The 27,202-nt window shown below is 43.2% G+C and overlaps 2 protein-coding genes and 1 long non-coding RNA gene across 11 annotated transcripts; 2 read left to right on the forward strand and 1 right to left on the reverse strand.

The window, feature by feature from the left end:
* Window positions 1–99: 99 nt before the first annotated feature.
* LOC116928758 (spectrin alpha chain, non-erythrocytic 1) lies at window positions 100–24,267 on the forward strand. Of its 7 annotated transcripts, none has more exons than XM_045177742.1 (47): window positions 100–774; window positions 5,361–5,731; window positions 6,796–6,963; window positions 7,085–7,201; window positions 7,281–7,667; window positions 7,735–7,922; window positions 8,002–8,227; window positions 8,315–8,446; window positions 8,562–8,783; window positions 8,858–9,081; window positions 9,212–9,389; window positions 9,479–9,679; window positions 9,760–10,191; window positions 10,285–10,513; window positions 10,584–10,660; window positions 10,733–10,882; window positions 10,999–11,189; window positions 11,253–11,444; window positions 11,511–11,592; window positions 11,662–11,739; window positions 11,806–11,933; window positions 12,001–12,226; window positions 12,319–12,458; window positions 12,528–12,627; window positions 12,688–12,858; window positions 12,944–13,355; window positions 13,425–14,209; window positions 14,290–14,435; window positions 14,636–14,710; window positions 14,861–15,092; window positions 15,160–16,059; window positions 16,126–16,446; window positions 16,511–17,389; window positions 17,451–17,768; window positions 17,838–18,665; window positions 18,756–18,953; window positions 19,022–19,714; window positions 19,776–19,966; window positions 20,046–20,517; window positions 20,604–20,726; window positions 20,798–20,964; window positions 21,047–21,408; window positions 21,491–21,765; window positions 21,980–22,240; window positions 22,409–22,541; window positions 22,844–23,044; window positions 23,137–24,267. In XM_045177742.1, exons 2-47 carry the CDS (start codon window positions 5,606–5,608, stop codon window positions 23,472–23,474), a joined length of 12,675 nt encoding a protein of 4,224 aa, XP_045033677.1. In that variant the 5' UTR covers window positions 100–774; window positions 5,361–5,605; the 3' UTR covers window positions 23,475–24,267. The 7 variants fall into 7 exon arrangements, with proteins under 7 accessions (XP_045033677.1, XP_045033682.1, XP_045033675.1 ...); XM_045177740.1 differs by having other exon boundaries at window positions 101–774; window positions 22,841–23,044; XM_045177743.1 differs by having other exon boundaries at window positions 101–774; window positions 22,871–23,044.
* LOC116928777 lies at window positions 3,317–5,140 on the reverse strand. The gene is made up of 2 exons (XR_006650170.1): window positions 4,115–5,140; window positions 3,317–4,048 (listed from the first exon to the last, which is right to left on the reverse strand). It is a non-coding gene; the product is annotated as an uncharacterized LOC116928777 (long non-coding RNA).
* Window positions 24,268–24,664: 397 nt separating the features above from the next.
* On the forward strand, window positions 24,665–26,265 carry LOC116928773 (translin). Of its 3 annotated transcripts, XM_032935871.2 has the most exons (8): window positions 24,665–24,767; window positions 24,923–25,006; window positions 25,087–25,217; window positions 25,277–25,370; window positions 25,453–25,665; window positions 25,733–25,812; window positions 25,877–25,958; window positions 26,037–26,265. In XM_032935871.2, exons 3-8 carry the CDS (start codon window positions 25,152–25,154, stop codon window positions 26,186–26,188), a joined length of 687 nt encoding a protein of 228 aa, XP_032791762.1. In that variant the 5' UTR covers window positions 24,665–24,767; window positions 24,923–25,006; window positions 25,087–25,151; the 3' UTR covers window positions 26,189–26,265. The 3 variants fall into 3 exon arrangements, with proteins under 3 accessions (XP_032791762.1, XP_032791763.1, XP_032791764.1); XM_032935872.2 differs by lacking the exon at window positions 24,665–24,767 and having other exon boundaries at window positions 24,852–25,006; XM_032935873.2 differs by lacking the exons at window positions 24,665–24,767; window positions 24,923–25,006 and having other exon boundaries at window positions 25,013–25,217.
* The last annotated feature ends 937 nt before the right edge of the window (window positions 26,266–27,202 follow it).

Here is a 27,202-nt window from a genome sequence, read left to right on the forward strand (position 1 = left end):
TTTTTTCTAGCAGATGGCGTTCGAAGGTTGTCCATTCCTTTCTCGTTAAACAATTCAGGTAGACGAGACATGTGCAGCTGCCGAGGTATTTTAGTGTGTCTGTATACCAGATAAGGTGTGTACACCTTGACTGGTAGTACACAGGTGGGCTGCCAAGAAGGAAAGAGAGAGGTGCTGGGAACCAGGGGAAAAAAGAAAAACATCGTACTGTTGTCAGCAATAGTTTTCCATTTTCTGCAGTTGAGAAGAAGCCAGCAGTGTGTGTTGCCTGTTTGTATTTCAGTCGAGTCTCGTGTTTTCCTCGGATATTATCGACGTGGCGAATTCGAGACAGGTATACGGCCCAACATTTTGTGTGTATATGTGTTGGCATCCAATTTCCCTCCCAAATAGAAAGAAAAAGTTTGCGTGTATCTCGTTGAGTGTGCGATCAATTTACATCGCTCGAGGCGGTGATGGCAAAAGGCGCGCAAGAGGTCGCTGACTTCGCCGCCGTTGCTTTTTTTTGCTGCCTCGTCGAGCCGTTCGTTACTTCTCTTTGCGACGGCAGCCGTTTGGTGGTCGTGCCCTGTGTGTGTCTCTCCATCCAATAAGTGGCCTCTTTTTCCTCTTGTCTGTGCGTGGCTTTTGAACTCCAAGAGAAAAATACGAGCACTAAAAAAAAAAGGCCGAAAAAAACAAAACAAAAACGCAATCTGTTGTTGTGTGTTATTGTGTTTGATGTTGTTGCCTTGTTATTGTTGTGGATTATGCCGGAAAAACTTCGTTCTCCAGGTAAAACAAAAGTTTCCTACATTTTCTATTTCGCCACATTTGTTGTTTTTGCCTCCATCCGGCTGTCTCGTCATCCCAAAGAGTTTTTCGTGCTCTTTTTGCCACGAATTTGTTGCATTCTTTGGTGATGGTGTGTGTGTGCGCCCCGCCATTTTTCCCCCACTGTCACTAGAATGGGCTCTTTAAGGCCTGCTCACACTTATGCGCCATTTGGCGGCACTTTATAGGTCATCCCTCAATGCCATTTCTATTATTTCTTTTTAATTCGTGATGGTCCAACGATGATGGAACGTCAACCGGTTTTTGCTTCTTTTTGTTTTGTTTTTTTAAAGATTCAGCTTATAGTCTTACAACCATATACAGTCAGAATGTTTGTTGTTCATCTTTGACGACGACGACGGACTGCTGAAACGTGTTGTTTTAAAATTTCGTCTGCGATCGCATAGACATCATTTCCTTTTCGTGGGAAACGATGACGCAGGCCACAGACATTTTGACTTTGGAAGGCAGGAAAGACAGTGTCCGTGCCAGGTTGTTTGATGGTTTTTTTTTTTTTCATCTTTTTCGTTCTTTGGTTGATGATGATGGGGAGGAGTGGAGCATTGACGTCACCAAACAAACAAACACAGACATATGTATCCGTCTGGTTTTTCTCCCAATTTTTTTTTTTGCTAGAAAACCCGCAAAATTTTTGGGTTAGTTTGCATATTTTCAAAGAACCAAAATGAAAGACGACCACCACACGCACTCGTGTTTTGTTTTTTTTTCAATAAAAGAATTTTTTTGTTTTAAATATTTCCTCTTGATCCCGGAGGATAGAAACTTGTTTGAATCAACGGGCAAACACCGAGGGGGGTGTGCCTTTCGGTGCCGGAGATGATGGAAAAAAGTCAAAGGGAAAAGAGAAAAAGAAAATGCTCTTTTATGGAGGGCAATCAAGTAGCTAGCTCTTTTTTTTCAAAGACATTGAGTAATGAGCTTCTCCGTGAGTTTTATCTTGGTATAGGCACTCTTTTTTTGTGTGTGTTCCCCCCCTCTCCATCCTTTATACACCTTATGGCTCCGGTTGTCTGGGCGACGTGACCCATTGATCCCTCACGTTATTTCCATCGTAACCAGAAAGTTTCACTCTCTATTGTGTGTCGCTATGAGGGTTTTCCGAAACGAGCACTCTTTTGCGTGAATGCCTGTAAGTTCTTTTGCAATCAGATCGTGAGAGAAGAGCAAAAGAACAAAACAACATTAAAGGAAAAGACAAGTAGTTTTGCGTGGTAGCCTCTATATTTTTGGCCATTGCCTAAATCCACCCGTTTCACTGTCTACATTATCGATTACAATGTTTTTACTTGCACGTCGTTGTGATACGAACCTTTTTGAAAGTTTTCCTTTACAAAAAAAAAAAAAGGGTGGACAAGAAAAAAAAAAAAGGGTTTCATCGATAACTTGGATCACGAAGTCTTCCCATGGTGGGAAGGTCTTTTTTTTTCACTTTTTTTTTTTTTTAAACAAGAAAATGGCGTTGGTTGACCACTTCCGATGCGGGGGAACGACGGAAAAGAAAAGATATGAACGATGCTACAGTCCAAAGAACCTGTTTTTTCTTTCTTTCTTTTTAAAGAATTGAAAATCGTGCAATTTGGGGAACACATTTAGAATGTAAAAAAAAAAAAAATCAGCAAAAAATAAAAATCTTTACTTGAAAAAGGAAAAAAAAAGAGAAAGAGAATAAAACAAACGCACCTCTTAAAAGGAGGTCATGTTAATTCTAGCAAAACGTTTATAGCGCGCGTGTCTTTTTATTTTCACTCACGTCCGGTCTTCGTGTATCTTCCCATCCGCCATTGGTGCATTTTTTAAATACGCTAGACAATATGCTAGAATGTATACGTATATGCATGTGTGTGTGTCAGAAGAATAGACAAAAAAAAAAGAAAAAGCCAGAAGCCGGTGCCCAACGATCCGCTACGGAATGCGATCCCGCCTGTAGCGTCAGGGCCGCTACATTCAAGATATGTAGATTCATGGCCTTGGGAGTTTTATTTTCTCTTTTTTTTTTTGCCTTTCGTGATGATTAGGATTCTTCTTTTTCAGTTTTCTTTCTCTTTTTTTGTTTTTTGATCGAACGTGATCGTGGTTTTTTTTTTTTTTTATACTGGTCTGCTCTGTCGGATTCCCGTCTTCCCGGAACGTAAATCAGCTCGCAGCAGCTCCTCACCTCGATAAGGAGTCAGATCGTAGTCTTTTTCTTTAATAAGATGTAGATTCATAAAAATGGACGTTATTTTCTGTTTTGGTTGTACCGTTTTTCTTGTCAATCCACTAGTAGAACCGGATTCCGAAATTCTTCATCTTTTGTTTTGTTTTTCATAATTATTATGTGAAATGAAGTCGATCGTCTTTCATAATTTCGTTCTGCGTGCACTTCAAGAATCTAGCGGTTCCGTTTATTTTGTGTGGGTGAATGTTTCCGGATACATTTTTTTCTTAAAAAAAAAAATTATTTTTATTACTTTTCGTTCAGTTCATTTTGCGGGTGGCAAACCAAGTAGAACCGCAACGGCGATCCGATACATTAGGTGTTCATGGATGGACGGAATGTATAACAATCTTCCTACGCTCGCACAGTGAACGTAACTTTGAAAAAAAGAATCGAGCGAGAGAAAAACAAGTGACGTTTCAGTTTTATTAACAAGGTGTGACTGAATAAAAAGAGATAAAAGGCAAATAATAATAAAACCGAGATGTAGCAATGTCGGACGTTTTCAATGGCAGCCCTTCGGCCCTTTTTCTCAAAACAAAAAATTTTTCTTTCTTTTGTTTTTTTTTTACATTCCATTTGCTTTCCTTTTTTCTTTCTCCCGTTCATCAGCCGGACAATGGTTTTGTTTGCTAGGCAATACTCGATGATTGGCTATTTAGCAGCAGGTCATTCTGTGTTGTTTTGTTGAAATTCACATTGTTGTTGTCGGTTTAGATTGAGTGTATACGGGCCATTCACGATCGAGGGCGTGACTGGGCGGTGTCAAATTCAATTCAATATGCTTGGACACACTGTGAATGTGTTTGCGTGTGTGTGAGGTCTTTGCATATTACCTAACGTCAAAATGTGGGCTACTTTACCGTTTTTTCTTATTCCGTGCCATTTAATACAAGAAACCAGTTCTCGTGGCTCGATGAGTCGCTCCTTTTTTTTTCACGAATCTTCGTCTGCCCTTTTTCTTTTTTTTTTTGCCACGATAACAATCACGTTCGTAAAATACTTAAATGGGAAGAACTATAACAGCAAACTTTGATGTGTCTGCTATGCAACGTATTTACATAGTTACACTAATGATGTTACCTTGTTTGATTGTTTCTTCTTTGTTCGTCTTTGGGTCCTTGCTAACGAACATTCGTGTTTTTCGTATTTTTTCGTTTCTTGTTTTTTTTTACGACTCTATCTGTTGATACTCAAATGTAGAGAACGTGAATGGCGCGGGAGTCTGTGGTTCTTTGGGGACGAGGAAAAAAACAAATCACACAGGCTGTACTGCCCTTGGTGTGGCCAACTGGATCCTTCCGCTTCTCGATTTCGAGTTTTTTTTGTTTTTTTCTATTCGTTTTCTCTCTCACGAAAAAGAAGGCGACCGGATGGGAACCACCACCCGTCGTCCTTTTTTTTTGTAAACTGGCCAGTCGTCCGCCCGTTACACGCATATCGAATGATGTCATTGACCCTCTTGTATAGAAACAGAAAAAAATGGATTTTTTCTTTTGTAGCCGAGGCTTCTAAAGTTTACTATTTATATTCCCCCATACGAAGTGGATTTGTCCTTGCGCCAAGGCCCTTTTTTGTTGTTGTTGTTGTTGTTGTCTTTCCATCAGCTTTCTCAACAGATAATTCCATTTGTTGGAGCGGCGCGGATGAGGTCGAAGGGTTTCACTGGCTCCATCAAACTTCTATATGCATTCAGCCCGTACCTTTATAATCGTTCCAATCCCTCACCTATATATTTTTTTTTTACCTGCACCGCTTAGGATTTCTTTTTTTGTTCAACGCTCACCACCTCCTTTTCTGTCTAAATGTCAGGGCGCGATGTAGCCGATAGACATTTAAATAAACACCGGTGATTATGACGTCATTAAAAAAAATTTTTTTTTCGTTTTGGAGCAAATATCATAGGAAAAAGAAAAAGGAGGAAAATGACTGGAATTAGCAATGGTTTTGCGTCCAAACACAAAGTGGAATAAATAACTAGCTGTAGCGAAGAGGGGGGGGGAATAGCTTGGCGGTGTTTTTGGGTTTGGGCAGGGTTTACTAAAGGCGCATGTCCTAAACACACACACACGAGGACGCGCGTCCCGATAGAAATTTTCATTGCAGCTAAGCTCGGAAAATAGAAATGTTCTAATGGTTTCAACATGAGCTCTGAATAAATAGGGGGAAAAGAACTGATAAGCTAAAGCAGAACACAAATGCGCCATTTGCCTCGATAAGAAATGTGTTATCTTTGACGACACCTTGCGCATGACGACACCTTTTTAAATGATGAACACATTCTTAACGAATTTATTTTTATTTTATTAATATCGTTCTTTCCGCACAGATACGTGAACGATGGCGATAAGATTGGGACCTGCCGGGCTCAGGCAACACGGTGTAACGTTGTAACATAGTTGGCTAGAAGTAGAGAAGCAGCCGGAGCGAACGGCCTGTTACACGCAACGACAGAAGAAAAACGAAAAAACAAACAAACAAAATAACGAGATTGAACAGCCGCCTGTTTGGCGGTAGACAAAGCAACGACCCGTTTAAAGCGTCTTGGATCATCCGGTAGCCGGGGATCGGGCGATGACCATGTCGCAACGTGAAGACGTGCTCAAATTTGAGCAAGGTCGCATCAAAGTTTTACAAGAGGAGCGGCTACACATACAGAAAAAAACCTTCACCAAATGGATGAACTCGTTTCTTACCAAGGTAAAAAAAAAAAATTTAAATCGATTTTTCTTTTCTTTTCGAACATTTTTCCTTTATCTTTGCTACCATGAACCCCCCAAATTCCGCCCTTTTGCCGAGAGTGGGCTATATACGCTTGACGCTTATCGAATCATCCAGGCTTGTCCCTTTCCATCATGTCTAAATGTTACGTAGCGAATGCGGTCAGATTTTGTGAAGGAAAAAGAGGAAAATTAGAGAGGAAATCTAATCATGGGCAAGGCACCATGACGAGCGTGATTGGTCTAATCTCTTATGGTTAACATATTGTCCTGGACACACACACACACGTACACACGTAAATTATACGAGTACCATTAGAACGTTATGAGACGAGTATTTCTTCATCTTTCTCATGTCTCCTTTTTCTTAATTTTGTAGCTTTTTCCATTATCCACCTACGCGCCTAGGTACAGTTAAAATTTTTATAATGTTTTTTTTTTTTTTTTGGGGGGGGGGGTTTAATCATTGGCTCAACTCCAAGTTTGTCGAGTTTCAGTGAAAGATAAGATCGTGAGATAAGATGCACCGACTCAATTAGTTTCGTCCGGCTTTTCATTCCTGAATGCGATTATGAGACGTTTCGAATGTGTTACTTAGCGTATGGCGTAAAGATGGCGCTTCATGTCGAAAATCCTCTTTCCTTTAATAGCCTTAAAGTAAATCTGACTTTTGGAAAAATATATTTTATTACACACATACACACGGGTCAAACCGACAGGGCTCCTTTTTTTTTTTTCTTTTTCTTTACTGATAACAATACCACAGCAGCAACAACAACAACAGATAAGTCCTCGGGCTGCGGGCTCCGTTATTGTCCGTGATCGTGACATGTGATGGACTAGGCATTCCGTTCTTCGTTTTTTTTTTTTTATTATTTATTTTAGATTATGCATTACTATAAAATTCTTTTTTCTTTTCCACCCGCTGAATGAAATGACGGCTGACTGACTTGTGTATCTATCTTGACGCCTTTTGATAATTGGCGGTTTTCTGATTCTTTTTTTTTTTTCTTTCTGGGCCGGCAATGATGATGCATTGCACAGGCTCGTATGGAGGTGGAAGACCTGTTCGTGGACCTTGCCGATGGCAAGAAACTCCTCAAACTGTTGGAGATCATCTCGGGCGAGAAGCTGGCCAAGCCCAACAATGGCAAGATGCGAGTCCACAAGATCGAAAACGTCAACAAAAGCCTGGCTTTTCTCCATACCAAAGTTCGTCTTGTTTTTCTTTTCCTTTTAAAGTTCAATTTCCAGAGGCGTTTTTTTTTTTTGTTAGTTATTTTCATTCTTTTTAATCTTATCTCTTTTCTTTTTCCGGCTGCGTCATTATTAGGTGCGCCTGGAGAGTATTGGCGCCGAAGACATTGTCGATGGCAATCCTCGTCTAATTTTAGGTCTTATGTGGACCATCATTTTACGATTTCAAATCCAGGAAATCGAAATCGAAGTGGTAATGAAAATTGAGATGTGCTCTTATAACAATCAGACAGCTATTCCAATCAAGTTTTTTGTTTTTTTTTATTCTTCAGGACGAAGAAAATGAAAGTTCTGAAAAGAAATCCGCTAAAGATGCGCTGCTATTGTGGTGTCAGCGTAAGACGACCGGTTACGAGTACGTCAGCATCCACGATTTTTCAGGATCCTGGAGAAGTGGAATGGGATTCAACGCCTTGATTCACTCCCATCGACCAGACATAATTGATTACAATCGACTGGATCCCAGCGATCATGTGGGTAATCTCCAGTACGCCTTTGACGTAGCGGAACGCGAGCTGGGCATCGCTCCGCTTCTAGACGCAGAAGATATCGACGTGGCCCGACCAGATGAAAAGTCGGTCATCACCTATGTGGCATCTTATTATCACACCTTTGCCCGCATGACCAAAGAGCAAAAAGGAGGCAGAAGGATAGCCAATGTAATTTGAATATCTTGTTTTCGTTTCAACTCGTGCACGACATGAAACTCATTTGATTTGTAAATAGATCGTCGGCCAAATGATGGAAGCCGACCGGCTAAAGGAGAATTATTGCCAACTGAGCAGTAACTTGCTCGAATGGATACAGCACAAGCTGGTCCAGTTGGACGATCGCCAATTCCCCAACAAGATTGAGGGTATCCAGGGTCAACTGCTGGACTTTAAGCAGTACCGCACCGTGGAAAAGCCTCCAAAGTAAATCGCACGCTGGTTGGCGTGTTTGAATATCGTGTCACAAGTCATTCTAATGCCTTTTTCGTCACACACGCACCAGGTACAAGGAGCGAAGTGAAATCGAAGCCCTCTTTTTTGCCACCAATACACAACTGGCCACGTTGAGGCAGCCCAGCTTCATCCCGCCCGAAGGCGTCAGCCTGTACGCCCTGCAAAAGGCGTGGGACGCCCTGGAGAAAGCCGAGCACCGGCGAGAGGTGGCCTTGCGCAACGAATTACTCAGACTGGAACGACTGGAACAGCTGGCGTACAAGTTTGAACGAAAAGTAAAAACGAAAAGATGTTTTTTTTTTGGCATTTTTATGCGTTGTCACGTTTTCGCTTACGAATAATATTATTTTTTCATTCCACAGGGATTGTTGCGAGATGGATATCTTAAAGAGATGATTCAAGTTCTATCCGATCCGCGCTACGGCAGCAACTTGACGCAAGTCGAAGCGACGGTCAAGAAACATGAAGCCATTTGCGCTGATATTCTATCCAGGGTAGGGGTTTGAAAATGGAGTCTTCTTCTTCTTCTTTTTTTTGCGTGTCAAATGACGTCATGTTTTACACTGACCTTTTGAAAAAAAAAAATGTTTCTTTTTTTAACTCCTGTAGAAAGAACGCTTTCATCATTTGACGAGCATGGCTGCTGAACTGGAGAAAGAGAATTACCGAGGCAAAGATCAAATCAACAAACGTGAAAGAGAAATTTTGACTCGATGGGATGAACTGCTGGTCCTGCTGGAACGACACCGGCTGGCCTTGCAGTCGGCCAGTCAGCTCATGTCTGTTATGAGAGACCTCGACACAGTCGCCTCTACCATCAGAGATCTAGAGGTTTGTAACTTGCCAGATAATGTCCGCAAACAATGAATTATGTAAACGAAGAGTTTCGTTTTGGCATTGATCAGGAAAATTTCAAATCCGAGGATGTCGGACGCCATTTGCTGGCTGCTGAGGATCTGACGCAACAACATCATGTTTTCGAATCGCAAATAGCCGCCCTGGGTGATAGCATCCAACGTCTCAACCGACAGACGCAACACATCCTGCAGGGGGTCGACACTGTGGCCGTCCAGCGCGAAGGGCCCACCCTGAAAATCAAAATTGACGATTTGAACAGAGATTACGACAGGTTAATATACTTTTTCGTGTGGAAAGTCCACCATCGTTTGTTTTTTTTTGTGCATCCATCTTATTTTGAATATTTGCCAATGACGTCATCGTTTGAATGTTGTTTTTTTTTTTTCTTCTTTTCCCCTTAGACTCAAACAACAAGCCAAAGCTCGACGTGGGCGTCTTGAAGACGCTAAAGCCCTCTTCCAACTGTGGGAGGATCATGAAGAAGAAGAGGCTTGGCTAGTAGAAAAGAAACGCATCTGCCAAACGGGTATTGTCGCCAAAGATTTGAGGGCCTTGATTAGCCTACAGCAAAAGCACAAGGTACTGCATTCATTGCATGGTGCAATCCATCATTTTGTTGGCGTCCCCTATCTAATATCACTACTCTTGCGCTCCTACAAACACAACAGGCGTTGGAAGACGAATTAAAGGCGCGATGGAACAAGGCGGAGAAGTTGTGCGAAGCCGGGCGCGAATTGATGGCCGCCGGACATCCGCAATCCAACGAAATCGCAGCCTACATCGACAGTCTTCAAAAACACTGGAAAGAATTGCGCGCTTTGGCTGAGCAGCGCAAATCGCGCCTGGAGGAAGCGGCCGAAGCTTATCAGGTTACTGATCAAACTTAACTGGATATGATCAAAGAAAAAGATCGGAATAATTTTGAATTTCATTGACTCCTTTTACGCAGTTTTACGCGGACGCCAACGAAACCGAGTCATGGCTGAGAGAAAAAATGCCTTTGGTTCGATCAAACGATTGCGGAGAAGACGGACCCAGTGCCCAGGCTCTTTTGGCCCGGCACAAAGATCTACAGGGACAAATCCGAGCGTACGAAGGAGACATCCTGAGTCTAAACACGCAAGCTGATCGTCTAGTAGCCAGCGGTGTCACGTCGCTAGCCATCGGCGGATCGACTAAGCAAGGCATGGAAAACGGTTCGGCCAGAGGAGAGCCGGACGGCGAATGGGGCGAAGAGATCCGCATGGTACCCGAAGAGTACTCGGAAGAAGAGTCTTGCGAGCGTACCGAATACCGGACAGTGACCGAAGAGCGTCTAGTTCCACAAGTCAAGGCCATCTATGCCTTTGAAGGACAGGGCATGACTATGACTAAAGGAGAGGTATGTACATTGTACAGTGTAATTAAATATGACACACGCTCGTGAAATGGGTTGACTCATCGCTTATCATCCGTGTATTTGTTTTCTTCAAAGGTTTTATTCCTTTTGAACAAAACCAACGATGACTGGTGGCACGTGCGTAAAGGATCTGGAAAGGACGGATTCGTTCCGGCCAACTACGTCAAAGAAATCGAAGGCAAACGCATTCCCGTTCAAGTTCGTCAGCCTGTCACCGTCAAGGATGTCCGACGAATCAAGAAAACGCGCATGACCAAGAAAACAGTTCCCGTCCGGAAACCAAAACCTCCACCAAAAGCAACCGGTCAGTTTTCTTTTGCAAGAAAAAATGATTTCAATTTTTCATAAAATTTTTAATGTATTTAATTTTTTAGCAACGGAAATCGAATCAGTGTCCCAACGAAAAAAGAATATCAACGAATCGTATGATGAAGTTGTTCGATTGGCCAAGGTGAGCCTTTTTTTTTTCTATTACCTGTACCCCATATTGTTAAAACAATTAACGTAACATTCAATCATCCAGAAACGGCACACGGACCTTGAGAACGCGATCATGTTGTTCGCCTTCAACGGTGAATGTGACGATTTCGACAAGTGGTTGCAAGAGAAAGCAAAACAGCTGAACGCGGACAACCGTGGCGATACGGTCGATGCGGCCAAGCGAAAATTCGAGGTAAGAAAACCTAGCGACAAACCGGTTTTACTGTTACACACACAACGGTGTAAAGACGCACACCTATGGTAATCTAATCTGATGATTTTTCTTTTCCTTTACATTCCAACGTACAGCAAATCGTGACAGACTTATCAGCGAGTCGTAGCCGCTTGGATGGAATTGATAGACGAGCCGACGAGCTACTGGCCGTCAAAGCCGCTTCGCCTGCCAACATTCGCGCCCGCGTCAAAAGCATTCATGACCGGTCAGATGCCATCAACAAACTACGCCAGGCCAAAGAACGTAGCCTGCAGGGGGCCAATAGGTGGGTTGGAAATATTTAAATTAGATGGCAGTCAGTTTGGACTTTGAAATATCAATTTCCTAGCGTGGAGCTGTTCCATCGCACCTGCGCGGAAGCCTCGGAATGGATGGAAGAGAAAATCACCAAATTGGACACGGAGGAATTGGGTCGAGATTTGCAAACGGTTCAGGCCTTGCAGCGAAGGCACACGAACCTCGAACGAGAATTGGCACCGCTCGAGGAAAGGGTCAATCGAATAAATCACCTGTCAGCTTCGTAAGTCGAATACTTTTTTCAACTTTGGATGCGATGTTTTAATGGTACCTTTTAATGGAAATCAAGGGTCACAGCCTCCTACCCGGAAGAAAAATTGGCCGTCCAGACACGGCAAAAAGAAGTGCAGGCTCTTTGGGAACAAGTCAAGGTAAAATCAATGATTTATTTAATGATTCAAGTCAAACAAATGAACCTAAATCCGATCGTTCTTCTTTAGAGCAAAGCTGTAGATCGAAGATCCCGTCTCGAACAGGCCGTAGGCCAACAACTTTTCCTTAAGGAAGCCAAGGGCCTGGTGAGAACATTTTTATTTCAACCGATTCCATTTGAGGTTAACCATTTCCTTTGCCCGCTTTTTCAGTTGACTTGGGTTGCGGACGTGAAAGAGAAGCTTAACGCCGGTGAAGCCGCTCGTGATGTGACCACGGCCGAACTATATTTAAAGAACCATCAGGACTTGTGTGATGATATCCGCGCTCATCAAGACGAGTACGCATTCGTTTAAATAGTTCTTCATCTTATAATTTAATCGCTTTCATCTTTTTTGCTATGTTAGTTTCGATTCGTTGGCGAATCTGGCGAGTAAGTTGCCAAACAACAAGGAAGTTCGAGAAAGGGCGCAACAGTTGGACGAAGAACGGAAAGCTTTACAACGAGGCTGGCAGCAAAAAGATGATTTTCTTCGACAGACGTTTGATTTGCAAATTTTCAACAAGGAGGCAGATCAGATTGATGCCGCCTCTTCATCGCACGAAGCCTTCCTTGAATTTTTCGATTTGGGCGTACGTATAAATACGTTGCTGTTGTTTTTTTTTTTCACTGTAACACATTCGTTTCAACCTTTTTGTTTTACCTGCTCCTTTTTAATTGGTAGTCATCACTAGATGACGTGGAAGCTCTTCAAAAACGACATGAAGATTTCGAGAATTCGCTGGCCGCCCAAGATGAGAGGCTCAAATCGTTTAGCGAAGCCGCGGATAGACTCATCTCCGCCAAACATTACGATAGCAAAAAGTACGATTTCTCTTTTGGCTTTAAAATTTCAAATCAATTGAAAAATGCTTAACATTCAATGTTTTTTAGCATAAATGAACGACGGAACAATGTCGTCAAGCGACGCGAGAACGTAAAAAATGTTTCGGCAAAACGAAAAGACGCGCTGGTGGCGTCTCACACATTCCAGGTTTGAAACGTCATTGGTCGACACAAGGTTGAGGTTAATGCTGACTGTTTGATTCCTTAGGAATTCGTGGCGTCGATTGATGATTTACGTTCATGGATGGCCGAGAAAAGCCGCACTGTGCAGGATGAATCTTACCGAGACCTGACTAATTTAGAGCGAAAGTTGCAAAAGCACGAAGCCTTTGAATTAGAGTTGCGGGCCAATGAAGGCCAATTACGTTCTATAAACAAGGTAACCGATTTTGCAATAACGAAAGGAAAACCGGTTTATTAATACCAACCACCTATTTTTTATTTTCCCCATCGACGGCCTGTAGACTGGACAAAGCATGTCGAGCAAGAATCATTACAGGAAAGATGACATTGATCGGATGCTCGACGCTATGAATGATCAATGGGATGCCCTTGTGTCGGCTTCGCTTGAAAAGGGTCGAAGGCTTCGTCAAGCCGCTAATCAAGTGGCTCATAACAAGACACTAGAAGACGCCAAAAGTAAACTTGATGAACTGAATTCTGAAATCAACCAGGACGACGTCGGTGATGACCTGCGCAACTGCCGAGAGCGGCTCAAGAAGCAACAAATGCTTGAGAATGACGTGTCTTCCTTGGATCAGAAGATCAACGATTTGGTTTTGGCCGGAGAAGAAATGGCCCAGGACGGACATTTTGATGCCGATAGTATCCTAAGCCAGGGACAGACATATAAGCGACGACTCAGTACATTCAAAGGTACTAGCGAACATATTGAATAGAACAATTTCTGGTGTACTTGATGATGACTGTAATTATTAATGCTAGATCCGCTGAAGCAGCGCCGCGAAAAGCTGGAAGAGTCGCTACGCTTCCATACCTACAACTTTGAAGTGGATAATGAATTGCAGTGGATCAGGGAAAGAGAACCAGCCGCTCGCTCAGAGACGCTAGGTCAAGATTTGCATACTGCGCAATCATTGGACAAGAAACACAAGAAATTAGAGGCAGAACTAACTGGCCATCAACCGGCCATTGACCACACGTTGGGTGTGGGACAGAAACTGGAGGATGAAGACCATCCGCAGAAAGATCAAATACGAAAGCGATGCAGTGAACTTCATTCCGCCTGGAATAACTTGCACGAGCTTGTTGTCCAGCGACGCAAGAAATTGGACCTTTCACTCAAGGCACAGCAGTTCTTCTTCGAGGCCTCTGAGGTTGAGAGCTGGATGGCAGAGAAAACGGAATTAATCAATTCCCCCGACGTCGGCAAGGACGAAGATGCTGCAATCAAGCTACTCACCAAGCACAAGGCCCTTGAACTGGAGCTGGACACATACAGTGGCCTCATCAACGAAATGGGCAACATGGCCAACGCTATGGTTACAAACAACCATCCCGATAGTAAAGTCATCACACAACGCCAGCATCTACTCTCCCAGGGTATGAAAAACCTGCAGAAGTTGGCGTCACAACGAAGACAGCGACTAGTTGACTCCGTGAGTCGGCACGAATACCTACGCGAAGCCGAGAGCATCTTAGCCTGGATCAACGAGCATATGATGACGGCTTCTTCGGAAGACTACGGACAAGATTACGAACACCTTTTGGTAATGATTCGAATATTTGCATGGTTGAAATGAACAAAATTTATTGTTTTTTGTCTTGATTTTTGTTTTGTTTTTTTAAGATTTTGATCAACAAATTTGAAGATTTTAAATTGCGGGTCGCTTCCGGATCTGAACGTTTTGCCCAATGTGATGCCATTGCAAAACGCCTGATAGCCAATGAAAATCCATATGCTGCCGAATTTCCTGCCAAACAGGAAGAACTCCGGTGAGAAATTTGAAAATTGCATGTCGATGGTTGTAGTGGGTTTGCACTAGTTTCAACTGCTTATAATGCACGCTAATCTCTTTATTACCTAACCATTTGGATAATCGGTTTCCTTTTAAATGGGATATCTTTTCACCATTTCATCTTCTGTTTCTCTCTTTGCTCTACTCTCCGTACCCTATAACACTCGGGCACACCAGTATGAACTCTCCGAAGAAGGAACAAAGCTGGGCACGCATCAGCGAGCAAGTCGGCCAGAAGCACAGCGTCCTTAGGTGGTTACCTCTTTGACCTTTGGTTTTCGTTACTTCTTTTTCCACTCTGGTTGCATGTGGGTGTTTTTAACTGTTGTCTAACAACGGGGAGGAAAGATAGGAGACTTGAATTTCAGTTCTATGCATAACGCTATTACTTTTGGGATTCAGCGATGAGTGGTCCAGGTTGCTGGAAACTGTTGAACTCAGAGATGAGAAACTTGTAGCCGCCGGTGAGATCCATCGTTTCAACCGCGATGTCGCCGAATCACTTTCGCGCATTCAGGAGAAGTATGTGGCTATTCCGGACGATCTTGGCCGTGACTTGAACTCAGTTTTGGGTCTCATTCGGCGCCACGAAAACTTTGAAACGGACCTGGTGGCTCTCGAAGCCCAGTTACAGGTATGTACTGTTCACCAATATTTCAAATAATCGGATCCTAAGTGATTCCATTTCCGATACAATCCAGATCCTCGTCGATGATTCAGCCAAACTGCAGGCCGCATACCCAGGCGGAAATGCTGAGCATATACGAGCACAACAAGCTTTGGTGATTGACTCGTGGAACACCCTTCAAGAAAGGATGGCACGTCGCAAAGAAGAGTTGCAAGCGAGCTGTGATTTACAGCGCTTCCTAACCACCGTTCGAGATCTGGTCACGTGGGCTTCTGGATTGGTGGCCGTCATGTCTTCCATGGAGAAAGTGCAAGACGCTAACGAAGCCCAGGCTTTACGGGCCGAACACGACCGGTTGAAAGGCGAAATTGAAGCCAGAGAAGATGTCTTTAGTTCGGCCGTTCAGGCGGGCGAAACGATGATCCAAGAAGAGCATTACAGCGTAATGGAAATCCGAGACAAACTGAAGCAGTTGCTTCAAGAGCGCGAGAAGCTTCACGCCATCTGGCAGCGACGAAAGATTCACCTGGATCAGCTGCTGGATCTCCAGTTCTTCAGTCGCGATGCCAAACAAATCGAATCTACTTGCAACACCCAAGAGGCGGCACTTCTCGGAACGGATCTTGGCTCAACGGCCGAAGAAGTCATGGCCCTTTTCAAGAAACACGAGGCGTTTGACAAGTTAGTGCAAGCCCAAGACGATCGATTGGCTTTGTTGATAGAGCACGGAGATAAGTTGATCGGCCAGAACCATTTCGAGAGTCAGTGGATCATGAAGCGTGTTGCCGAAGTGACACTACGTCGCAATCGCATCAAGGAGCTGAGCAATGGCCGTCGCAATCGTCTTCGCGACGCCCTCCTTTACGCCAAATTTGTGCGTGACGTCTCCGAAGCCGATGACTGGATTGAAGAGCGCCAAAAACAGCTGGATGCAGAAGCTGCACTTGGAGAAGTCACATCACTCGAGGATAAGGTGAAAGACGATTTATTTGGATATACTATTGGAATATTCTTAACATTTTTCTCTTTTTCGCCAAAGGCCAAGAGGTTACAGAAACACCAGGCGTTCCAGGCTGAAGTCAGTGCTCATCAGAGTCGATTGAACCAAATCAAACAGACAGGAGAGACATTGATCTCTAAAAGACATGAAGCCTCGCCCGACATCCACCGACAACTTGAAAATCTCCAGCAACGCTGGAAGCAGCTCCTTGCTGCGTCAGTTTTGTTGGGTCGTGGCCTAGAAGAGGCTCAGGACATTCTCGATTTCAACACCCAATTTGAAAAAGCCATGGCGTGGCTAGCCGACAAAGAGTTGATGATCCAGCAAGGTGACCTCGGTCGAGATTATGAACATTGCCAGGTAAAAAAGTAGAGTTGATTTCTTAAATGACAACTTTTCTATATAAAAAAATGGACTTCCATAGGCTCTTCAACGGAAATTGGATGATGTTGACTCTGACATGAGATTTGATGATTCTCGAATCAAAGATATCAATTCACTTGCCGATAAAGTGGTACGTCAAGGTCGCAGCGATGCTCGACTAGTCCAGCAGCGACGTGATGGACTGAATCAGCGATGGCGGGCCACTCAGGGTGGTCTTGATGAATACCGGCAAGATTTAGCTGGCGCCTTAGAGATCCACGCTTTCAACCGAGACGTTGATGATACCGAAGGCCGCGTTACAGAGAAAACTATCCTGCTTAGTGCAGCTGATGAAGGCAAAGATCTGCCGCAAGTCGAATCGCTTCAAAGGCGACAAGAAGCCATTGAGCGTGATCTAACTGCGATTGAAGGCAAACTGAAAGAGCACGATGCCGATGCTCGTAAATTGACGGCCAAGTACCCCGACATGGCTTCTACTATTCGTTCAAAGTTGACGGCAGCGCAGGACAACTGGAGGAAGTTGACTTCAACGGCATCTGCTCGACGTCAAAGCCTGGCCTCAGCGTACACCTTCCATAAATTCAAGGCTGACCTGCGTGAACTAGAAGCATGGGTTCAGGATATGAACAACAAAATGGAGGCAACTGGGTTGGCCAACAATACTACAGACGCCCAGGCAGCCCTGCACCTACATCAAGAGCGCAAAGCTGAAATCGACGGCCGCCAGAACAAGTTTTCAACCCTTAAAGATCATGGCCGGCGCCTGGTTCAACAACAACATCCTTCCAAGGACGAAATTGGCACTTGCTTGTCCGAGCTAGAAGAACTGAGAAGGACCTTAGCAGCAACCTGGGAGGAGCGTAAAGTTCTGCTGAGTCAATGCCAACAACTTTGTCATTTTGATGAGCTCGTCGATCAGGTATTAAAATGCATTGTTCTCCTGTTACAAGAAGATTGCGATTGAAGCATTTTTTAAATAGGCGGAAGCAACTTTGGCCAAGCAAGAAGCGTTTCTTAACAACGATGATTTGGGAGATTCCTTGGCCGGCGTCCAGATGCTTGTGCGTAAGCATGAGGCATTTGAGAAGACCATGGTGGCACAAGGTTCTCGTTTCGAAGAGTTGGAACGATATGCCGCTGAGCTGTTGGCCAACCAACATTATAATGCCAGTGGAATTCAAAAACAATTAGATGAAGCCTTGGGCAGGCGAGATCGCGTTCGCGAAGCATCCCATCAGCGTCGCAAGCGATTGGAGGAGTCAAAAGAACTCCACATTTTCCTGCGCAATATTCACGAGGCACGCATTACTTACCACTTTCTTTTGATGTGTCGAATTCTAAATGTATTTCCTTGTTCCATGCAACAGGTCGAAGGATGGATTTCAGAGAAATTACAAGTGGCATCCGATGAAGCCTATCGGGATCCTACCAATCTTCAAAGCAAATTGCAAAAACAGGCAGCCTTCGAGGGCGAATTGCAGGCCAACCGTGGTCGAGTGTCACAGGTGACACGGGAAGGTGAACAGCTGATGGCTGCTGGCCATTTTGCGTCTATGGAGATTCAATCACAACTGGATACGCTTGATTCACATTGGCGGCAGTTGCTGGACGCCTCGCAGCTGCGCCGCGATCGTTTGCAGGATGCCTACCAGGCGCTGCTCTTCAGCCGCAGCCTGGACGATATCGATGCCTGGATGGATGAAGTAGAACTTCAACTCCAGTCGGAAGATCACGGTCGGGATCTCACAACAGTTCAGCATCTACTTAAGAAACATCAAACGCTTGAGGTGGACATTCACGCACACGCGGATGCCATCCAGTCCATCAAAGAGACAGCTATTTCATTCCACGAGGCCGAACATTTCCAGGAAGAAGAGATCAACGAGCGATCGCAAGCTATCATCAAGCGATATCAATCATTGCACGAGCCCGTCCAGATCCGAAGAGACAACCTGGAAGACGCTTTGCTGCTCTATCAGTTTTTACGCGATGTGGAAGACGAGCTTTCGTGGATCCGGGAAAAACATCCCGTCGCGTCTTCCACCGATTTGGGCACATCGCTCGCGTCTGTTCAGGCGTTGCAAAAGAAGCATCAGGCTCTGGAAGCTGAACTTCAATCTCATGAACCAGTCATTGCCACAGTAGTGTCTCGTGGACAGCAAATGATCAAAAGCAACCACTTCGCTATCCAACAGGTATAGTCGTATTGAATAGCAGTTAAGCACCTAGACCTCAACGTTTGCACCAATCATCAACGTTTTCTTTTTCTTGTATCCATTCTTTAGGTGGAAAATAGTTTACAACAAGTTCAATCGCAATTGACTGCGCTGAAAGATCACGCATCCATTCGACGATTGCGTCTTCTAGATGCAGTCGAATCGCAAATGTTTTATTCGGAAGCTATGGAAGCTGAAACATGGATCCGCGAAAAGCGCCAACAATTGTCAAATCCGGATGTAGGAAAAGATGAGGACTCTATCGCCGTAAGCTTCGCATTACTTGCTCATATTCGCATAGCTAATTGTGATTAAATTTCATTTTTCTTTATCAGGGTTTGTTGAAAAAACTTGACGTCATTCAACGCGACATAAGCGGTTTCAACGCGAATATGGGCCGGTTGGCTAAACTGAGCCGAGGTTTGATCGAACGTGGACATTTTGACTCTCCCAATATCGAAGCCAAAATGCTTTCCGTGGATCAGCAATACGAACAGCTGAAACAATTAGCAGAGACTCGTCAAAAGAACTTGGACGATAATCACAAGATCCACAAGTTCCTACGGGAAGCAGATGAAGTGGCTGACTGGATTAACGAGCAAATGGCTATGGCTGCTTCAGAAGACTACGGTCGGGACGTCGAGCACGTAGAAATCCTAATTCAGAAGTTTGAGAGCTTCCTTAGCACTTTAAATGCAAGCCAAGATCGAATTGAATTGCTCAAAACTACTGCCAAATCCGCTATGGACGATCCTAAAATTGATTCAGCAAAAATTCGAGCTAAAGTTGATGAAGTTAATCAGCTTTGGGATGATTTGAATGAGTTATCACATGCACGACAGGACGCTTTATCCGGAGCCAAACTAGTCCACGTTTTCGACCGCAATGCCGATGAAACGGTTACATGGATCACTGAGAAAGAGGCAGCCCTCTACAGCGAAGATTACGGCCAAGACCTTGAAGGTGTCCAAGCTCTACTTCGCAAGCATGCTGGATTCGAGCACGATCTATCTGCTGTAAAAGAACAGGTAAATTTAACTATTTTAGTTCCATGAGTTCTTCCCCTTTACCTGATGAAATGTGTGTTAGGTCGATGCCGTCATCAACGAGGCTCAAAAACTGGCTGGTCTTTTCCCCGATGCTCGTGAACATATTGCCATCCGCCATGGAGAAACTCTTCGTGCTTGGCAAGATTTAATCGAAAATGGAGCCCAGAGGAAAGACAAACTGCAGCAAGCAGAAACGTTGCAAGCTTATTTCGACGACTATCGCGATTTGATGTAAGTTTGAGTGTTAGTGAATTACTATTGTTGTAAGTTCATTTTTTTTAATTTTTGTGTTTTTTTTTATTTATTTAAGGGCCTGGTTCAGCGAAATGATTGCAAAAATCACAGCTCCCGAACTGGCTCGAGATAGCGCCAGTGCGGCTTTGCAATTGGCCGGCCATCGAGAATGCCAAACGGAAATTGAGGCCCGAAAGGAGCCATTTGATTGTTTCGTTCACATGGGCGAAGCACTGATTGGCAAAGGCCATTTTATGGCGGAAGAAATCCACGATAAAGTAACGACATTAACCCAACGACGCCAGCAGCTACTTGAGACATGGCAGCGTCGTGAAGAAATCTATCTCCAGAATATGGATGCCCTTCTCTTCGAGCGTGACGCTTCTCAACTCGAATCATGGTTGCAATCACGAGAGAAACTCCTTGCTCACGAAGAGCTTGGCTCTTCCATCCCCGAAGTGGAAGAACTCATCCGACGACACGACGATTTTGCCAAGACTCTAGATGCCCAGGATCAGAAAGCTGAAGCATTGAAACGAATCACGTTGGTATGTGAAGCAACCTTAGCGAAATAGTTTTTGTTTTGTTAAATTCGAAGTTATTAAGCAATAAAATTTTTCTTTATGGTCTGCAGTTGGAAAAGGCGTTCCAGCATCTGCGCAAACTGGAAGAAGAGACACGCAAGGCCGAAGCGCAACGTCGCGAGCAAGACCGGTTGGAAGCGGCCAAGCGAAAGGAAATGCAGCGTATCACCAACGTAAGTTGTTAGACGAGCTTTGACTGTCTAGAGGTCTGCATTAGTTTGACTGTCTTTCGTTTTCCATACAGGAAAGGAGACAAGAAGAACAACAGCGACGTCGGACGCAGGAGATCAAGCTGACTCGAGAAGAGCTTGATCGTTTGCCCTTAAACATGAACGGCGCTACTGGCTCCGGACCCAATTCAGTCTCAGGAGGATCAGAACGCTTCCAAGGCTCCATCGAAGGATCTCCCAGGTACATTAATTTAAACCTCTTTGTTCATTTTTAAAAATGATTTTTCAAGTTTTCTCACTAACTCTTTTTTCTCGTGCCGCAGAATTCAGCCAAGGATAACTCTGGTGTCTCCAGACAGTAGCCCTAATGTCAAAATGGATCCAAGTTTGACACCCGATAGACTACGTGGCATAATAGTCGGTGGAGTCAAACGAGCTGAAAGTATGCGTGTGACGGGTGCAGCTTCCAGTCCGACTTCATTATCGGCAGCCGACGCTTCACGTCTGAAGCGGAATCCCAGCTTTACGACCCGAAAACGAAATACCAGCCTCCGCAAAGTCAAACGGATGGATAATCCTGACGATTTGGCAACTGTCGAGATGAGTGGCTTCCTCGATCGCAAACATGAACAACAAAGTGGTGGAAAGCGAGCTGCCATCCGCTCTTGGAAATCCTACTACACCAGTATTTGAACTTTTGTCACCCCCCCTTTTGTGTTTAGCGATGTCCCGGATGATGATTAAATGATTCTCGTTTTACCTTTTAGTTTTGTGCGGTCAACTGCTGTGCTTCTTCAAGGAACAAGAAGACTTTGCTGAAAGTAAAGCAGCCGCTTCGCCACTTAACCTTTATCAGGCACAGTGCGAACGTGCTAGCGACTATACCAAGCGCAAGAACGTGTTCAGATTACGTACGTCTGACGGAGCCGAATTCCTTTTCACCGCGGAAGATCCACAACACTTGGATGACTGGGTCAAGAAGATCTCTTTCCACGCCTCATTATCTCCGGCTCAGCAACTGATGAGCTACGATACCTTCCAGGTAAGAAAGGCCTTGCACTGAAGCATGTTATAGACTACTATAGTCAAATAGCAAGCTCGCTTGCATAGTTACGTTAACCTTGTCGGTTGGTGTATAACTGATGCATGTAGTCGATTTGAAACTACCTCGCTTCCTAGTTATCGACACCTTCACCTTCTAACTCTTGTTTTATACACCACTCTGGGGTCGTCTTCTCGACTGAACACTTATATAGGCTAAGTCTCCTCTGTCCGTCAATCCTCCTACTTCCTCCTTGGTTGATTCGACCAAAAATAAGGCCTCGGCGAAAGAGTTAAAATGGAACTCGAGTTCGGCCGGGTCCATGGAAGTCAAACCAGATACGGAGGAGGACTTCCACAGCGCGGATTCCGGTTCCGACTCTGATTCTTACCGAGAAAATTCCCCTGACGCCAGAGGTCCTAATACAACCAAGTCGAGTCCAGTCGCTCCTGCTCTTGCTCCGAAAAAGCGTCAGGTATCCAGCACAAAACTAGACGCTTCCAATTTATCTACTTTGGCTTTTGTTGGTTTGATTTATCCTATTCTGCACGATTGGCCTGCCCACAATTATCCGTCTGCTTCTTGTAGTCGAGTTACGCTTGCAAGTAGCAAAGATCTCATCTAAATTTCACTGTTATTACAGAAGAGTCAGGCAACCGTAAGTGAACCGACGACGCAGGTCGCGCCGCCCATTCTGCCCCGCTCTTCAGCTCCGGCACGCCCAACGTCCAGCGACGACGTCTGGGTCAAAGTGAACAACGCAGCATACGCTGAAGGTTTGAATTGATTTTTAGGCTCATAGTTTTTCTTCGTGTTTGGGAACCGTTTGCTTGTTCTTTGCATGTCTCAGTGTCTTTGGCTTATAGGAATGTACTGCGACTGGCATGTCAAATCTATTAGACTTTCGTTTTTCTTGATCTTTTTCAACCTGGAATTTTCATCAGTTTCTATTATTTTTGTTTTATTTTTTTTTAAATTTACTTCATTCGACATTTTTGCATATTGGCACTCATTTGACATGTTTCAGTACGTTTGCATTGTATAATTATCAATGGCGCTTTGTGAATGTACATAGTAGTTGACTTCCCTCCGTTGCCTCGTTCAGCCCCGCCTCCTTTACCTCCGTCCCGTCCGCCTGTTCCCCCAAGAGGGGTTTCGCAGCCTGTGCATCACCACCACCATCAGCAGCAACAAGTTCGTCAGATGTCTAGTATGCATATAGTGGCTGAGGAGTGGCAGGAATCATCCTCGTATTATGCTAGCTCTGCTGTAGCTTATGGTTCGTTCCCAGCTTCCCTGTCCAATTTTTACGGCTTCGATTAATACAGATATCAGCAGTAGCATTCACCGGCTGTTTCGTTCTCAATTTAGGATCAGGGCCAAACAGCCGCGCATCGTTGTCTAGTCAAGTAGACGGCCGCTCGGCTGGATCCAGTTCGTCTTACCTTGCTCCCAGTTCGACGGGAAATCTTCAGCACCAGCATTACCAGCAGTATGCGCAACAATCACAGCAACATCACCAACAACAAAAGCCCCAACAGCAACTACAACGGCCACTTTCAACGGTTGAAGCCCGAAGTGACACGTCTTCAGAGAGTGACGTCCCGGCCACGCCATCACCGCGCGAAGAGAAAAAAGAAGAAAGAGAGAAGAGGAGATCTGTTTTGGGTGGAATCTTCAAGCGTAAGGGGAAAAGCACGCACGTGTAAGCAAGGTAAACAGTTGGACCAAACCACCACCGCCTTATCATCACGCCTTGGAATCATGCAATCAGCATTCCAATTTTGTTTTGCATTCCAATTCTTGCATTTCCAATTCACATTCACGGTAGCAATGACGTAAAAGGGATCGTGCCTTTAACAAACATTTCAGCGAAACATTTCAGAACACAGGTGTGTGGTACAGTCTTCTCCTTTGTTATTTTTTCATTTGACGCAGAGTTCAGTGAATAATAAGTGTTAATTTGTAGTTCATAAAAATGTGTTTTTTTGTGACAATTTGAACCCAGTGTAGTTACATAACAGTTATGCATCAGCAAAAGTACCTTGTAATTGCTTGACGGCAGCCGTACTTTTTGATAGTGCAACTATGGAAAGTGACATTCGCATTTTCATGGGAAACCAACGAAAAGAACAACGCATGTTTGTGTTAAAAATCCGAACGAATCGAGTTTCCAAAGATGTTGTAATTTTCATATTATAGTATGCCGGAATGGTAGTTCAAATTAAGGCATTTCGATTGTTTTGTTTTCAAACCAGGTTTATCACACGCTAATATGAGTTATGACGTTGATATCAAACAAAAAATTTATTAGTTATTCCAATAATAACATTCATAACCTGGTCCTTTCCCTTGTGTGTCAAGTGGGGGTATATTATGATTTAGTGCGGGGCATTTACTACATTTTCATTTCTTTCTGATATTTGCATTTGTGAGTGCCTTGACTGATTTATCCTTGTTGTTCCTGCTGTCTGAAATATATATATACATAGCCTGTGTTAATTCGTTGTGTTCTACATATTGGTAGAGTGAGTCGAAACTGAGTTATTGTTGGCAAATTTTGCCTCTGTGGTCAGAAACTGGTTCAAATCTAGTGGTTAATTGAATAACTTACCGTAAGACACAAAGCTGAGGTTCCCGCAGACATTACAAGCATTAACAAGAAATTAATATTTGCCTGTAGAATCATTTCTCTTTCTATCTGTCGATACAATAGAGCTGTTTTCGCAATTAATCACAATTTGTTATGCTTGAGTTTTACTTAACGTGAATAAAATTATGTTTCAGGGAATCCCCAACCCCTTAACCCTTGTTCCACATTAGAACAACATTTGATGGTATTTTTACTGTGTCTTTAGTCTTTACATGCAATGTTGTATACTGCAAATATCCAAATCTAGATAACATGGCCTGCTAGATAATGAAACCGGACCAACTGGACATCGACTGTGTGGAGTAAACTACAGCTTCTATCTTTCTTCGTTATTTCCAAATACTATTCAGTGAGAAAAACCAACTATAATAGATAAGCAGTTTGACCGTTTCTCATATAATTCCGACTTCCACTATCCCATTTTTCCGAATCCTGGTGTCATTCTAATCCGTTTCTCTTTCTCAGTTTCTCTATTTATTTTTTATTTTTTTTTCCCCTTTTCAGGTTCCTAAAATTTTTTAAGTTGGCAACACTGAACTCTGTTTCAACTTTGCGACGTTAAATCGGACAATCGAAACCATAAACAAGGTAAAGAGACAAAAATCCTCATTTACTGTGGTTTAAAAATTTAAACAACATTTTGTCTCTATTTCACTGTAATTTTATAGAGCAATAGAAAATTTCTCGATCATTCGTCTGTTAGTTGTTAGTAGCATACTTCCAGGTAAACAGAATGGACCTCGCAATCGTTTTTGCCCAATATCAAGATATGTTAGATGCTGATCAAGATCTCAGAGAAGTAAGGGAGTGTAAAATGTTAAAATGAGAGTGTTATTACTTAAAATTAAATTCTTCAAGGAAATCCGTCTCATTGTTCGAGAGTTGGACACAACTGGCAGAGAAGTGTCCTTGATTCTGCAGCAGATTCACCAAGAAGATGGCCTGCGACAGAGTAAGGATACCTAGTTTCTGTTACAATATTTTAAAGGGGAAATATCAGTAAATTAACTAACCTGTTCATTTTTATATTACAGTCGAAGAATTATGTTTAAAAGCCAAAGTCACTCTTGCTAAGGCAAACATACACTTCTCTAATCTTGCTTCCAAAATCCCTCCGAACCAATACTTCCGATTTAATGATCATTGGAGATATGTTATGCAACGTTATTCTTTCCTTGCTGCACTAATTTTCTTCCTCGAATCAGAAAAGCTTGCTCTTCACTCAGATGTTGGAAAGCTACTTCAAGGTTTCAACATATTTCCATTCACACTTTTTAAAAATTCTCTTTATTTTGAGTTTTATTTTTTTAACAGTACCAATAAAGGAAGAAAATGGTTTTCATTTGGATGTTGAAGATTACCTTTCTGGGCTCCTGCAGTTAGCATCAGAGCTGGTTGGCAATTTATTGACACTGCATCCTTGGATTTCGTTTAACAGTTTTTGGTTTACTTCCGCAGTCTAGGTTGGCCGTAAACAGTGTAACAGCTGGTAATTACGATCTTCCCATTCGCATATCTCGATTCGTTTCCGAATTAAATGGTACTACTATACTTCATAAAATTATCGCCATACATTTGTAATTTTCTAAAATTTGCCATGTACATAATTGCCTTTTAGGTGGATTCCGTCTTCTGAATTTGAAGAATGATTCACTGCGCAAAAGGTTTGATGCCCTCAAGTACGATGTCAAAAAAATCGAAGAAGTGGTTTATGACCTCTCAATTCGTGGCCTTCGAAGTCGATCAGCTACCATTACTAAGGGAAATTAATGTTGAGTTGTCAAAGTATCTTGTTATGTAAAAGAAACATTCTGGTGTCTGCGAAGTAATTGATGCTTCAAAAATCAGCCTATTGTTTTGTTTTTTTTTTCGTTTTTTTTTCACTTTTTTTTTCACTTTTTTAATGATCAAATTTTATTTCTGCAATTCAATTTATTCTTTTATTCTCCCCTAAACGGCACGATGGGACATCGACATCTATAGTTAGCTTTTTATAAACATGTGACTCGGAAGTTGCAATTACACCCACTGTGATGGGGATTTTGTCGCAATAGCAAGGTCTAGTGCATTCAAAAAAAAGGAGTGTTAAATAAGAATTGCTGCGAGAGAAACTACGTTTGTAAAACAGGTTTGAAGAAATCAACTCGCCGCTGCGGGCTCTTCCGTTGCATGAAATTATATTGAGATCAAAATGTGCCATTCGCATGAAATGTCTGGTTTCCCATTATTCCCATACTCTTCGCCAAAATCCGCTATTCAGGTCAACTTGCTTGCGGCAAACGTGTTTTTGAAGTTATTCCTTTTAGGGTTTTGTTCCGGTAGAGACAATTCTTTCTTGGTGCATTAAACCGATTGGAAGTATGGCTTGCTGATAATCTGGTTGGTAAGGTTGCATCTGAATATTGTTACTTCTCCCGCTATCAATCATGAACTAGTTTGTCTGCGTAGGGAAACGTCTGGCGGATGGATATTTGGTAGAACTCACGGAACTAAATATTAGGATTAATTGTGCGATAAAGGCCCGTTAATCCCGTAGTTCTTATTTGATTCCTGTAGATGGCGATCGAAACAAGTACCTGTCCTACATAAGTTTATACCCTATCGAATATTACTAAAAAGAATTTACATAATTTTCCTGGTGAATACAAATATCTAATAGATCAGCTGATATAGTAAAATGGGGGGAAATATATAATTCATTAGCAAATTAAAGAGATTTGTTTCTTAATGTGGGTACGTCGTGCGCTGCCACCTATGAGGGACAACGAGTGCACAAACCCCAAA

Source organism: Daphnia magna, linkage group LG8, assembly GCF_020631705.1.
Source record: "Daphnia magna isolate NIES linkage group LG8, ASM2063170v1.1, whole genome shotgun sequence".
Classification (NCBI taxonomy): Eukaryota; Metazoa; Arthropoda; class Branchiopoda; order Diplostraca; family Daphniidae; genus Daphnia; species Daphnia magna.